Source organism: Brassica rapa, chromosome A01 (assembly GCF_000309985.2).
Source record: "Brassica rapa cultivar Chiifu-401-42 chromosome A01, CAAS_Brap_v3.01, whole genome shotgun sequence".
In the NCBI taxonomy this organism is placed as follows: Eukaryota; Viridiplantae; Streptophyta; class Magnoliopsida; order Brassicales; family Brassicaceae; genus Brassica; species Brassica rapa.
Window position 1 is genome coordinate 10,671,338 of NC_024795.2, and position 14,980 is coordinate 10,686,317.

General features: G+C 36.9%; 2 protein-coding genes across 2 annotated transcripts; one reads left to right on the forward strand and one right to left on the reverse strand.

Annotated features, from left to right (window-relative positions):
* The first annotated feature begins 1,119 nt into the window (after positions 1-1,119).
* Positions 1,120-4,939, forward strand: LOC103869316 (probable pre-mRNA-splicing factor ATP-dependent RNA helicase DEAH8). The gene is made up of 2 exons (XM_009147377.3): positions 1,120-4,356; positions 4,507-4,939. The coding sequence occupies exon 1, from the start codon at positions 1,419-1,421 to the stop codon at positions 4,122-4,124; it is 2,706 nt and encodes a 901-aa protein (XP_009145625.1). The 5' UTR covers positions 1,120-1,418; the 3' UTR covers positions 4,125-4,356; positions 4,507-4,939.
* LOC103869305 (VAN3-binding protein) lies at positions 4,358-11,154 on the reverse strand. Its single transcript, XM_009147366.3, has 7 exons — positions 10,775-11,154; positions 6,733-6,849; positions 5,435-5,828; positions 5,083-5,301; positions 4,951-5,000; positions 4,806-4,863; positions 4,358-4,725 (listed from the first exon to the last, which is right to left on the reverse strand). The coding sequence occupies exons 1-7, from the start codon at positions 11,009-11,011 to the stop codon at positions 4,481-4,483; spliced, it is 1,320 nt and encodes a 439-aa protein (XP_009145614.2). The 5' UTR covers positions 11,012-11,154; the 3' UTR covers positions 4,358-4,480.
* Between the last annotated feature and the right edge of the window lie 3,826 nt (positions 11,155-14,980).

Sequence of the window (14,980 nt, forward strand, 5' to 3'; positions counted from 1 at the left end):
TGTATTTGCCGCCACTTCTTATTATATATTTATCTTATTGTATTTGCATTTAATTATTAAGCAAATTAATATATTCATGAGAAAATATATTTAAAAAATATTTTGTATTTAATTTATGCTAAATTCTGACCCGTATTTCAAAACTGGATTTCTTTTTACCAATATTTTTATGCTTATTTATTTTATATAATTTATTATTGTATATATAAAAGTGTAAGATATGTTAATTTTTAGACATGTATTATATAGTTTGTTAATTTTAAGTCGTTCTATCATCATATTATATTTTAAATAAATAGTTTATATTTATGAAAATTTTTTTTATAAATTTATCAATTGAATATAATTTTATCATATTTATTTTAGTAATAATTATATTTTAACATGATCATGACTATAAAAGTAGACAAAATAGGATATGGTTTATTTATTTTCATTTCTAAACGATAACTTAAAATACATTAAGTTATTGTTTAAACATTACACAGATTTATTAGAATTTTTAAAATATAATATATAAATATATATTATATTTAAAATGAAAATATATTATGATTAAAGTAGTTACAAAGATTTTATATTATTAACTTTAAAGAAATACATGTTAATTTTTATACATGTATTATATAGTTTGATAATGTTAACCCATCTTACCAACATATTAGATTTTATTTTTGAACATAAATATTTTATAATTGTGAAAATAAAATATATAAATTTAATACAATTTTATTATATTTAGCTCAATATAATAATTTTAATTTAATATGATTGATTATGATTATATAATAACTAAAAAATTATAGATTTTTTTTATTTTTTATTTTATATAACTGAATATATTAATGTATAATAATATTTTAAACTAATTTTGAAATTAGTAAAAATATTTAAATATAATTTCGAAAATGAAGATCTTGTAAAAATCTTTTTAAACAGATTTGTTAGAATTTTAAAATAAATATATTTATATTTAAAATGAAAAGATATCAAAAGATACTACGATTAAAGTATTTTAAAAATTATATTTATTATTAATCTGAATTAAAATATAGTATGAATTTCTATGAATAGGTCCATTAGGTCCATTTTTTAAAAAATCACACATGAATCAAGATTGTGACTTATATTTTAATATATAAGATAAAGAAGATAGGACACGTGTTTTTCTTGTTTATCACGTATAATACTTGACTTTTCTCATTTATAATAATAATTCTTATAAAGAAAAGGGAAAAACGGGGGAGAAAAAGGAAATTCCCATTGAGATAGCGTTCATACGAGACCTATACATATAGGAGGGACTCGCCTCTCTTTTTTGGTTAACAAACAATTCGGAGACAAAATCGAGAATTAGGGTTTGCGATCTCACAATCTCCCTTACAATTCCATTCTTCGATTCCGGGGCGATCAACGATATGGAGATGCATTCGAAAGTTCAGGTACGATCATCATCGGTTGTGGATATGGATCTAGACGTAATAGAAGAAACTGTAGATAGGTCTGTCTCGGAGGAGAAACCATCTCTCCGTTCCGTCTCTGTGAAATTCAAATTGAATATCGCCAAGAAAAGTTTTAGGAAGAGAAGCAGACAAGAATCAGAGAAAGACGAAGAAGAAGATGAAGAAGACGGTAGGGTTTTAGGGAATTACGAGATAGCGAGGCTAAGGGAAGAATCGAGACGAGAGTATCTGAAGATGAGGGAGAACAAGAAGGTGGAGGAGTTTAAGGAACAGGTAGAGTTCGAGCTTTCGCTGTTTGAAGGCGTGAAGCTTACAGAGAAGGAAGAAATTGAGTTTAGGTACAAGAAGGAACTGTATAAGCTCTTGAACACAACGTGGGATGATGTTGGTTATTATAAGATTCCAGATGCCTATGATCAAGAAGGTGGTGTTGATCAGAGGAAGAGGTTTGCTGTGGCGAGGCAACGGTATGGTGAGGTGACGAGGGAGAAAGAAGCTTGGGAGGATCATCAGGCTCAGAAGGCGACAGTTAGGTTTGGTGCTAAGGACAAGAAGCAAGTTTCTGATGGGTATGAGTTTGTGTTTGACGAGGTTACAAGCTTCGTTGAGACATCTGTGGAAGCTGAGAAAGACAGAGGTTATGATGAGAGAAGAGTTGCTAAAGATGATAGGAAGATGCTTCCTATATATGCCTACAGAGATGAGTTGCTGAAACTCGTTGAAGAGAATCAGGTTCTTGTGATTGTTGGGGAGACAGGGTCGGGCAAGACAACGCAGATACCGCAGTATCTTCAAGAAGCTGGCTACACTAAGCGTGGAAAGATCGGTTGCACTCAGCCCCGGAGAGTTGCTGCAATGAGCGTTGCTGCCAGAGTGGCTCAAGAGTTAGGTGTAAAGCTAGGACATCAAGTTGGATACTCAATTAGATTCGAAGACTGTACTTCGGAGAAGACAGTTATCAAGTACATGACTGATGGGATGCTGTTGCGAGAGCTTCTCATAGAACCGAAACTCGATAGCTACAGCGTCATCATAGTTGACGAGGCTCACGAAAGAACGTTGTCCACTGATATTCTCTTTGGATTAGTGAAGGATTTAGCAAAGGCTAGGCCTGACCTGAGGCTGATCATCTCCAGCGCAACGCTCGAAGCTAAAAAGTTCTCTGAGTATTTTGATTCGGCGAGGATCTACATGATCCCGGGGAGAAGATATCCAGTTGAGAAGCTCTTCCAGAGATGTCCTGAGCCTGACCGCTTGGAGACTGCGGTGCGCACTGTGTTTCAGATTCATCAGAGGGAGCCGCTCGGAGACGTTTTGGTTTTCCTCACAGGTCAAGAAGAGATTGAAACAGCTGAGACGAAGTTGAAGGAAATGATGAAAGATTTGGGCTCAAAGAGCTCTGAGATCATTATCTGCCCCATCTACTCAAATCTCCCGACCGAACTACAAGCAAAAGTGTTTGATCCGGCTCCTAAAGGGACACGGAAAGTTGTCCTAGCGACTAATATTGCAGAAACGTCGTTAACCATTGAAGGGATTAGATACGTGGTTGATCCAGGGTACTGCAAGATCAACTCATACAACCCAAAAACCGGAATGGAATCACTTCTCGAAACTCCCATCTCAAAAGCTTCCGCAGAGCAACGAGCTGGCCGGTCCGGAAGGACCGGTCCGGGGAAGTGTTTCAGGCTGTACAACGTCAAGGACTTGGAGCCCACAACGATACCCGAAGTGCAAAGAGCCAACCTTGCAAGCGTTGTACTTACTTTGAAGAGTCTTGGCATCGATGATGTCTTCAACTTCGACTTCATGGATCCTCCACCTGAGAAGTCTCTAATGAAGGCTCTAGAGCTGCTCTACGCTCTTGGCGCTTTGGATGGGAAAAGTTATATTACTAAGCTGGGAGAGAGGATGGTTGAGTTTCCCGTTGATCCAATGTTGTCAAAGATGATTGTTGGTTCGGAGAAGTACAAGTGCTCGGCTGAGATCATCACTATAGCCGCCATGTTGTCTACAGGGAGCTCCATCTTTTACAGACCTACCAGGAACCAACAGTATCTCGCAGACAATGCACGGATGAGTTTCTACACTGATAACGCCGGCGACCACATTGCCTTGTTGAGGGTGTACAACTCGTGGAAGGAGATGAACTACTCGAGCCAATGGTGCTACGAGAACTACATTCAGAGCAAGAGTATGAGGAGAGCTAGAGATATACGTGAACAGCTTGCTGGGCTTTTAAAGAGGATTGGAGTGGAACTGACTTCGAACTCTGAGGATCTAGACGCGGTTAAGAAGGCGATACTGGCGGGTTTCTTTCCTCATTCCGCAAAGTTGCAGAAGGATGGATCGTACAGAAGAGTGAGGGAGCCTCAGACGGTTTATGTGCATCCTAGCTCAGGGTTGTTTGGGGCGTCCCCTAAGAAGTGGTTGGTGTATCATGAGCTAGTACTTACTACCAAGGAGTATATGAGGCATACAACTGAGATGAAGCCGGAGTGGCTTGTTGAAATAGCTCCACATTACTACAAGCTTAAAGACATTGAAGGGACTCGGACAAAGAAGAGTCAGAGCAGAAACATAAGATCCCTCATGTTGATGGTTGATACTAACACGAAAGCTAAGAGGAAGGTTGATACTAACAAGAAAGCTAAGAGGTAATATCTAAACTTAGTATTTTCGTTCACTGTTTCTGAACCGAGTTGAAATAATTGCGATAGTGTATTCCTTTTTACATACATTAAGATTCTTAATTGTTTAGTCACTATCAGTTTCTTATGTCTACTTACTACTGTTACATGTTTGTGAGTTTTTTTACGAGTATTAAGTGGAGAAAGGCCGGAGAAACTCACCTGGGAAAAAGCTGTGTCAATCCAACCTGGACATCCCTTTGGTGAGGTCTTATTATAATCATCTTCATTATTTCATAAGAAAAATGTTTACAGCTGAAATTAAAACAAAGTGAAGATGAAAAACAAAGTACACTACACATAATAACGTTAAACACAAGATATGACTTATGTACTATCCCCAATGTTTGTAGTTTCAAGGGAAGTGTTAATAGTCTCGACAGCAGTGACTCGATGGAGAAGATTCCGGATACTATCCACCCATGTCTGCTTATCAGCCTTGCTCTTGCACTTGAACTTCGTTAGACCTTTGCCTGTGCTTATTCCAAAATAGAGCTCTTTTTCTTCTGCGTTTTCTGTTTCTTTTACACTTTGCAGGCCTGAGACTGTCTCGCATACATCATTCACAATACCTGCGGTCATTGGATTTAGATTGTAAAGCATTGAGCACCATGACCATGTAGAGAAAGAAGAGTTATCTGATGTGAACTACCTTTGCTTTTCATGGAGAAGGCTCCTCTAACGTGTTTGCTTTTGATTTCTACTACAACCTGTACAAAGAGAAAATTACCCAAAGTGTCAACTAATTTTGATAATTATATAAGTTTGTTTGTTTGTTTGCTGCGATTGAGTATAACCTGAGATTTCTTGTTGATGTACACTTTCATATGCTTCCACCGCAAAACTCCTGAAAGAAAGTCCATAAGTCAGTTAATCAAAGTAAGTTATTTGCATATAAAAATCGAAGAAGATCAACATAATCTCTTTACCATTTCGTGTGCACTGCATTAGCTCTCCATTACAGGTCAAATCGGATTCGTCTACACCCTGTGCAGACGTCTGTTGTTCCTCAGTGGTTGTGCTTGCGGAATCCAGCTCAGAAGAGCAATCATGAGTCTCTGGTAAAGCTCTTTCGCAAGGGCTTATAGCTGCATTGTTCTTAGCTTCCTTTGGAAGTCTTGTCCTTAAAGCTGCTTCTCCTCTCAACGCTACATTCACCCCCAAAAAAACATAAACATAAAATCTTATTACCAAAAAACCAAACTGATGATCAACTCAATCTGCACTGGAAGTTGTCGCATACGAATCTCCGACAACATTTGAATTCGGTTATCAGTTTACCTGTTGCGGCTGCAGCAGTTAGAGTCAGCAAATCTCCCGGTCCTCGAACATCGACGGCGGATCGGACAGCAGAGACAACGCGATCGTGGCCGGCACCGGAGAGCTCTGCTAATTCGACGCAGTGAGAAGCTAACAGCTCAGATGCCGAGGCCAGCGCTGAGATCATCTTTGACTCCATCAAGGCGCCGTCTTGGTTTCCCGAAGCGGTTACGGCGGCTATGGCCGTCGCGAGAGACGCGATGGACACGGCGGTGTGAAGATGAGCGTTCTCATATCGAGATTTATCTCTCTTACTTATGCTGGAAACCTTCCCGCCGACAAAATCTCGGTGGTGGAACCATTTTCCGATGGCACTTGTTCGCCTCGCGTGAACCACGCTCGCCGGGTTTTCCGTCTGTTGAAAACACGGTTTAAATCTCGTGGGCTTTTTAAAAGATCGGAGAGTTTGGTGAGTTTGGGCCTAGTAATGTATCATGGCCCATAAAATAATAACACCTAAGGGGTGTATTTCGTTTGATTTCTGTTAAGTTTTTAGATGATTTGAGAATTTAAAATTATTTTAGTTAAACCACTTTAAAGACTCACCTAAAATTATAAGATTAGAAATTTTATTTAATAAGTTTTTTTAAAAAATATATGTTTGAATAATAGTGAATATACCCTTCTAGAGTATTCTTTTTTTAGTTTAAGTAGTTTTGTTACATGTTATATGAAATAAGTTTACATTTAAAAGGTAGAGTATAGATAGGATCTCACTGGTGACCATCAGAGAAACGTTAAGAATGAATAGAAAAAAAATGCAAATGAATAAAATTATATGAATGGAAAGAAAAATTATTCCTCATCAATTTTTGAAAAAAATAAATTTGTTCTATATTCTTCTAAAATAAAAGGAATAAAAATAAAATAAATAAAGAAAATTATTCTTTATAAATGGTGAAATAAAAAAGGAATAACAAAAAATGCATTATTCTTTTTCATTTTTTTGTCACCAATTAGATCCATAGTGTTACTTTTTTACCGTTCTCGTATTTTATGATATCTTCTACTAAAAATGGTATTTTCTATGTCATTCATTTAATTAAAAGCTTACAAACGTGAAAATTAGTTACAACTTTTTAAGTTAAGATTTGTTGTCCTAATGAGGAAGTTTTTTTTAAAAGAACAATTAAAAGTGTGTTTGAAAGAAAAAAAGAGAAATTCCAAGAGTTTTAATTTTGAACAGTATCATAATTAGTTATTTGCGGATTCGTACGTAGCCATACAAAAATAGAAGATTGGAGCAAGAGACGGCTTACGCGTAGAGGCGGTGGTAGTGGTGCCGGAGCCGGCGAAGTGACGCCGGCTAACTCAGAAAGTGTATGGGTTTTGTTGAGTTGTTTATTAGATTTCTGAGAGGATAAAGCTAGAGAGATCTCAGATGTAACAGCCCGATTCCCCGGAGTCCGACCGGGGTTATCGAAGGGGCGTTATGGACACGTGTCTACTCATCTAGACAACCCTACGTGTCCCGTTACTGGTCCCGAGAGACGAGCGCATAACCTTCTTTGAAATACCGTCATACCCACATCCATATACTTCTACTTACAGTCCTGCGCACAGGAAAAATGGAAATGGAGGGGTGAGCAACAAGTTACTCAGTGAAGTGGTTCTAGACCAGCCTGCCCGCATGACACTCTATACTACTCCATGCGGGAACTAGGACTGACTAGCCACTACAATCAGTTAATGCATTTTCATCATTTCCTAATGTTATCTGCAATTTCCACAATCACTTCCATTCATTTCTAACAACCTAGCGATCAATCAATACAATGATCTCACTCATTGCCACACACGTCAAACCCTAGACTTAACCGACTCCTCTTGTCCGTCCGACCCGACCCTATGACACCTTTAACTCCCCGTTACCCGACCATGAGCTAAAACCCTACAATGCACATCCTTTTCAACTTCTCATCTTTTCCTCTTTTCCTCTTTTCCTCTTTTCCTCAGTGGGTAGCCCCCCACTAGGCTTCTACCCCATATTCATGTGGATTCGCCACATCTCCTATGGGTGCTTCCATATTCATGTGGATTCGCCACATCTCCTATGGATACCTAGCTTGGACCACTTACCCCACCTACAAACCTTAGACTCTCTATATGCTTTCCCACCCATGCTTAACCTTAACATCCTTCTTTCATACTTTTACTTATCATTTCACTTCCTTATCGTTTTCACTTAATCCTCCCCATTCCCAATTACTTTCCCTTTTCATTCATACTTGAACTTGGACTAAATCACTAGACGCCACCCGTTATCGGTGTCACACACAATACACATCGCATTCAAGTTCTACTTCAATAACGTTTATAATCATTGCTCATCTATCATCCTAGCATTTGTTCCTCTCTAGCATCCTAACTTCAATCACAACAACACATGGGACAACACAACCAAACATACAAGTATCAACTACCAATCAATCATTACCACGACAATTCAATTCAGTTCATCAAGTCCCATTTATCAGTATGAGGGTTCTTATGCATCATGATTCATTCATCTATCATCCTAGCAATACCATGTCCTATCAACCTAACTCCCAATCAGGGTCTAATCAAGCCTAACTCCAACATAAAGGAGTATACAGAACCATGAAAGAAGGTTGGGTTCGAAACACTCCACCTTAGCCTAGATCTGGATCTGGATCTGGAACAGGAGACAAAGGGGATGAGATCTGAACAGATCTGGAACAAGTAAACAAGAGAGACGAGATCTGGTCACCACCACAACACCACACATCCACCACCATCACCACACTCGGACGATCACCCCATCACCACTTGGACGACCACCACCACCACCACCGGCGGCTCGGCTTGCTCTCGGGGGACTCACGGCGAGGAGAGAGGAAGAGAACCAACGGAAAGAGAAAGGAGAGGGAGAGGGAGAGAGAGGAGGCGTGAGAGAAGAAGAGAGAAGAGGAAAAGGGAAGCTTGACGGCTAGGGTTTTCTAGTCTCTCTAAATCTCTGCAGAGCTTCGCTCTAGTTTCAGAATGAGAGAAAAATGAGAGGAGGCAGCTTTATTTATAGGAAAAGGAGGGAACCCTAGGTCATTTACCCTAATGGGCTGCAGTCTTAACGGGCTCTCCTTAAGAAAATTTTTGGGCTAGGAACCGGGCCGTTACAATTCTCCCCTGTTAATCGGAATTCGTCCCCGAATTCCAAGCCCTAGACTTCCAAACTTAACATCCGATAACAAAAGGAACTCACACAATCACACATCATACAAGGGAGGCACACAAGGCGAGAACAACTTTGCTCGGGGATCTTTTAAAAACCAATGAATGAATTAAGCTCAAAAAGAAATTTTGCAAATACAATGGATCCGATCAAAATCATAATAACGTATAGATATAATGGGTGGTTTTGAAATCATTTCCAGGAGTGTTAGAAGAAACAAAACTTTTACAAACTCTTTTCTTTTAATGAAAACAAGTTTTTTTTTTTTTTTTTTTTTTTTTTTTTTTTTTTCGAAAACGTCGGAAATGCTGATCCCTTAGGACAGAACTAAGGGATCTTAACCCGCTCTGATACCAATTGTAACAGCCCGATTCCCCGGAGTCCGACCGGGGTTATCGAAGGGGCGTTATGGACACGTGTCTACTCATCTAGACAACCCTACGTGTCCCGTTACTGGTCCCGAGAGACGAGCGCATAACCTTCTTTGAAATACCGTCATACCCACATCCATATACTTCTACTTACAGTCCTGCGCACAGGAAAAATGGAAATGGAGGGGTGAGCAACAAGTTACTCAGTGAAGTGGTTCTAGACCAGCCTGCCCGCATGACACTCTATACTACTCCATGCGGGAACTAGGACTGACTAGCCACTACAATCAGTTAATGCATTTTCATCATTTCCTAATGTTATCTGCAATTTCCACAATCACTTCCATTCATTTCTAACAACCTAGCGATCAATCAATACAATGATCTCACTCATTGCCACACACGTCAAACCCTAGACTTAACCGACTCCTCTTGTCCGTCCGACCCGACCCTATGACACCTTTAACTCCCCGTTACCCGACCATGAGCTAAAACCCTACAATGCACATCCTTTTCAACTTCTCATCTTTTCCTCTTTTCCTCTTTTCCTCTTTTCCTCAGTGGGTAGCCCCCCACTAGGCTTCTACCCCATATTCATGTGGATTCGCCACATCTCCTATGGGTGCTTCCATATTCATGTGGATTCGCCACATCTCCTATGGATACCTAGCTTGGACCACTTACCCCACCTACAAACCTTAGACTCTCTATATGCTTTCCCACCCATGCTTAACCTTAACATCCTTCTTTCATACTTTTACTTATCATTTCACTTCCTTATCGTTTTCACTTAATCCTCCCCATTCCCAATTACTTTCCCTTTTCATTCATACTTGAACTTGGACTAAATCACTAGACGCCACCCGTTATCGGTGTCACACACAATACACATCGCATTCAAGTTCTACTTCAATAACGTTTATAATCATTGCTCATCTATCATCCTAGCATTTGTTCCTCTCTAGCATCCTAACTTCAATCACAACAACACATGGGACAACACAACCAAACATACAAGTATCAACTACCAATCAATCATTACCACGACAATTCAATTCAGTTCATCAAGTCCCATTTATCAGTATGAGGGTTCTTATGCATCATGATTCATTCATCTATCATCCTAGCAATACCATGTCCTATCAACCTAACTCCCAATCAGGGTCTAATCAAGCCTAACTCCAACATAAAGGAGTATACAGAACCATGAAAGAAGGTTGGGTTCGAAACACTCCACCTTAGCCTAGATCTGGATCTGGATCTGGAACAGGAGACAAAGGGGATGAGATCTGAACAGATCTGGAACAAGTAAACAAGAGAGACGAGATCTGGTCACCACCACAACACCACACATCCACCACCATCACCACACTCGGACGATCACCCCATCACCACTTGGACGACCACCACCACCACCACCGGCGGCTCGGCTTGCTCTCGGGGGACTCACGGCGAGGAGAGAGGAAGAGAACCAACGGAAAGAGAAAGGAGAGGGAGAGGGAGAGAGAGGAGGCGTGAGAGAAGAAGAGAGAAGAGGAAAAGGGAAGCTTGACGGCTAGGGTTTTCTAGTCTCTCTAAATCTCTGCAGAGCTTCGCTCTAGTTTCAGAATGAGAGAAAAATGAGAGGAGGCAGCTTTATTTATAGGAAAAGGAGGGAACCCTAGGTCATTTACCCTAATGGGCTGCAGTCTTAACGGGCTCTCCTTAAGAAAATTTTTGGGCTAGGAACCGGGCCGTTACATCAGACGTAGAACTGCTCCATGATCTGCATAGAAACTCCATCGGCTCTCTCGGAGTTTTAGGCCGAGGAGGAATCGGTGGATACGTCTCCGGAGACGATGAACACTCCGACGTTTCATTTTCTGGCACCGACGACAAAGTCATGCTCTCGTTATCGTTGTCTTCCTCGATTTCTTCGACCTCTGCTACTTCTTGTAGTCCATATGGAAACAAGTTTAACGTGCGCTCCTGATCCATTTGGATTAGATCTCTGTTTTGTGAGATATTTGATCACTTGCACACTGTGTAGAATCTATTTTTTTTATTGTGTTTTGTGTACGTGATGACAATATCTTGTATATATTATCATATGCACACACTGACACGTTCCATGGTTGATGTTTATATAGATGGGCTACACTTAGGAGGAGTCAAAGAGAACAATTCTGACAAGGCAAGTTTTATTTCAAGATGTGGATCTTGTGCTTATTTTATTTTCTTTTATTTTTTTCTTAAGAAAATAATAATAATTGTATTTCAAAATACAAATTGAAATAAGCGTTAGGGCAAATTTTAAATTGCCATAAGCCATTCACCCTCCAGTAAAAAAATATTTTATACATGGAAACTAAAGTTAGACGATTGGATATTGAATTTTACGTATTTTTTATAAAAAAAAATTTTAAGATAGTCTTTTTAGTTTACTTTCACAAAATCGTCTTCAAGAAAAAAAAATGATCAAAAGAATTTTTATTAAAAAGTAAATATAAATTTATAGTCTAAAATTGACTAATCTAAACTTAGAGTTTAGAGTAAATGGATAGAGTTTTTGACGGTGGGGCTTCAAAATTTTAAAAAAAAAATATTAAAATTTTTAAAATAAAACAGACTATTTTGATCTTTTTGAAGGCTATTTTGGTGACAAACATGTATAAAATGTTTTTTGAGAGAGTTTCCCCAAAAATATTATATTAGAATCAAAATTTATATTAGTTCTTTAGTATAGTTAATTGATATGATTTTAATTCAAGTTTGGTTTAATTTTGGACACAGATATTATTTACAAAAAAAAATTAATATAATATTATAGCTTTTCAATATAGCTTTATGTAGTTAACTAAGTGCTATTTTAGTAAAGTTTGGTTAATTTAAGTGTATATATATAGTAGCAATCGGTTTTGATTCATCTCCGATTATTTTATAGAAATATATATTTTGGATTTTTGTTTACGTTATATCATTTTTAATTAACTATCAAGGTGGTTTTTTTTTGATTCACCTGTTAAGAAGTTGCCAATTACGGATTGTAGCGATTGATAATTTGATATTGATACTGAATCATAAATAATTATTTTATGATTAGTTAAACATCACATCGATATGTAAGACTTGCACATGGAAGTATATGGGATAATATTGCACAGATGTCAGATCTGCAGAAAAGATTGAGGTATCAAGTATAGACAACAATGTAGCTGAAGATATGGTTTAAAAAACCAATGTAGCTTAAGCAATTAGAATTTATGGACACATGCCGTTCAAAAAAACAAAAAGCCGTTAAAAAAAAAAGAATTTATGGACACATATAAATCATCTTATCGAAGAGTACTTATGATGAAAAGTTATTTTTGGATAATCAAATCAACAATTTTTACAAACTTAAATTAACATTTTAGTTTAAAATCAACGTTTGATACACTCGACAGTATCAATTCGTAAGTATCTCAGTCACTTCATTGATTGTATGCTTTGACGCTACGTACTCATGCACATCCACTCCTCTTTTTTTTTTTTTGCTCAAACTAACAGGACAATATCTAAAGGGTTTTCTGTACGTACCGATTTTCATGGCGCTCATGATCTTGCTTTCTGTTAAACGTCATAATTTTGTTGTTTGATTCTTAAGATTGTTGCTCAAAAAGATTCTTAAGATTTTGTTTTTTTATCTTGATACTTAAAAAATCTACGTTTTAAAAGTTATATTGGCAATGATTACTTTGCTTTCGCATAGTACTATTCTCTTTTCTATCCTTCTAATAGAACAATAGATATGAACTTAGACTACTAAAATCAGTTGGTGGATATCCGTTTTCTTATACGTATCATACCATATTTTAGATTGTGGTCAGGGATTTTTGGTTGATACTTCGATAGTATAGTATTTTTCTCGACTTAAGTTTTCTTGGCAATGGTTATATCATCTTCATATAGTCCTTTTCTTTTATCTTTACTTTGTCCAATTTCCAAATGAGATAAGTCGTTTGTCGCTTTGGGATTGGTAGATAACCTGCAAAAAAAATTATTTAATGAGAGCTAACCAGACTCCAATAATGCATTGAGATGGTGTTATCTGGTCCCAGCATATGTTATATAGTTTCTCTTTTCTTAGTCAACTGAATTAAAAAGAATTCAATAATGATAGTATACTTCATGTAGCTTGTGTGATTAATCAACTTAACAATATTTTTTTTGCTTTTGTTACAGTGTTAATACAAAATAGCGAGCTCGTATATTAAGCATAAAAAAGGAAACTGTCTTTACTACTTTGAGATTACAGGTTGAATCAAAGCTACGTATGCATCTCAACGTTTTGGCATGATGATCTATACTACACTAAAAACTATTTTTCATATGATCACTTCAAATTTTTTGAAAAATTATTTGTAAATGAAAGTACGAAACGCAAACTTTAATGAAATACGCTTTTGTAAGGTAATTGAAGTCACTGTCCTAAAGAGAAAAAGAAGATGCACAAAAAGGCCGAAAGAATATCAAAAGCTTGCAAGTGTTTTTTTGTTAATATTAAAAGCTTGCAGGAAGGGGAATTAATCTTTTTTTTTGTTTGGTGCAAAGTCATTTTCACTCTCACATTATGGCGGTGCATTGATATAAACGGAACCTTATTGATTGAAACTTTTGCAAGTCCCACCACACTTTATATACCATACTATAATTACAATTTTGCTTTTGTTTTTCTTAGGATTACATTGATTTTGCAATTGACCAAAGCTCTGAGAAAAGGTATCATAACTCATAAGTTCATCCTTGAATAGCTAACAAGCCGAAATTTTCGGTAGATGCCAATCTAATTCAAATGAAATGAAATTTTGAATTGAGATTAGGTGTCTGATTTACCTACCGTAAGAGTATAACATACAGTTAATGCTTCAGCAGACCAAGTTCTAATACATGTATGTACGTGCATGCATGTGTCCCTAAATTAGTAAAGACATTTTCTCTGTGTTAGCATTGTGTTAGTTTGTTTAGTTTGAATGTTACAAATAAGCTAACAATGCAATTTATTAAACTAGAGAAGGTTAAATCAAATTAACTGGTATGTTAAATATCTTAGTTCCGTTGTTAAAATTTCTTTGAATTATACTCAATGTAGACTGACTAAAATACAATATATGTTTCTGTTTATATATATATATATGTATCAAAAGTTCAGATACATTTTGAAATTGATTTTCTAGTTAAGAAAAATTATAAATATTAATTCTAAGGATATAGAAATAACATGCTGACCCAAAATATTGTTTCAAAATGTGTTGCATTGAATTTGTTTGGTTGAATTGAAAATAAATTGATTGGGTGTACGTGAGCTGTAGTGTCAAGTGTACCACACAGCTTGAACGACATCCTCCACCTGATTTCAATGTGTTTATTATGGTATGTGTCTTTTCTCTGCTTCTTCTGTTCTTCACGCGTTTTTAATTATCACATTCACACCGACGCTCTTCTTTAATTTCTATTGTTTGTATCTAACCTTTCCCCAACTATTCTCTCTGTTTTGTCTCCACAAACAAATGTTAACCATAAAAAAACTATATAATGGGGTTTGCATTAATCCATAAGTTGCTAGTTGCTACTTGCTACTTATTCATAAACTATTAGACTAGCATATTAGTTTTGGATAACTCAAAAGGTGATACCACCTGTACAAACTTACGTTCGATAAGTGTTAACTTGCTATAAATTTCCATTTCAATGGCAAATTTCAATAAGTTGTTGAAAGCATAATTAGCATATTTGTTTTGTTCAGTCTCTTAAATAGACTTGTATTTGGCACATGTACTATTTTATTAAAGGGGACTTCATTTTTTAATGAAATATACGTGATACATACTCAGTCCTGTACATACTACTGAAACAGACCTGTTTTGACATACTTATAATTCACTATATTATAAGAAATGTATGTGTACCAAAAATAACAAGAAATTG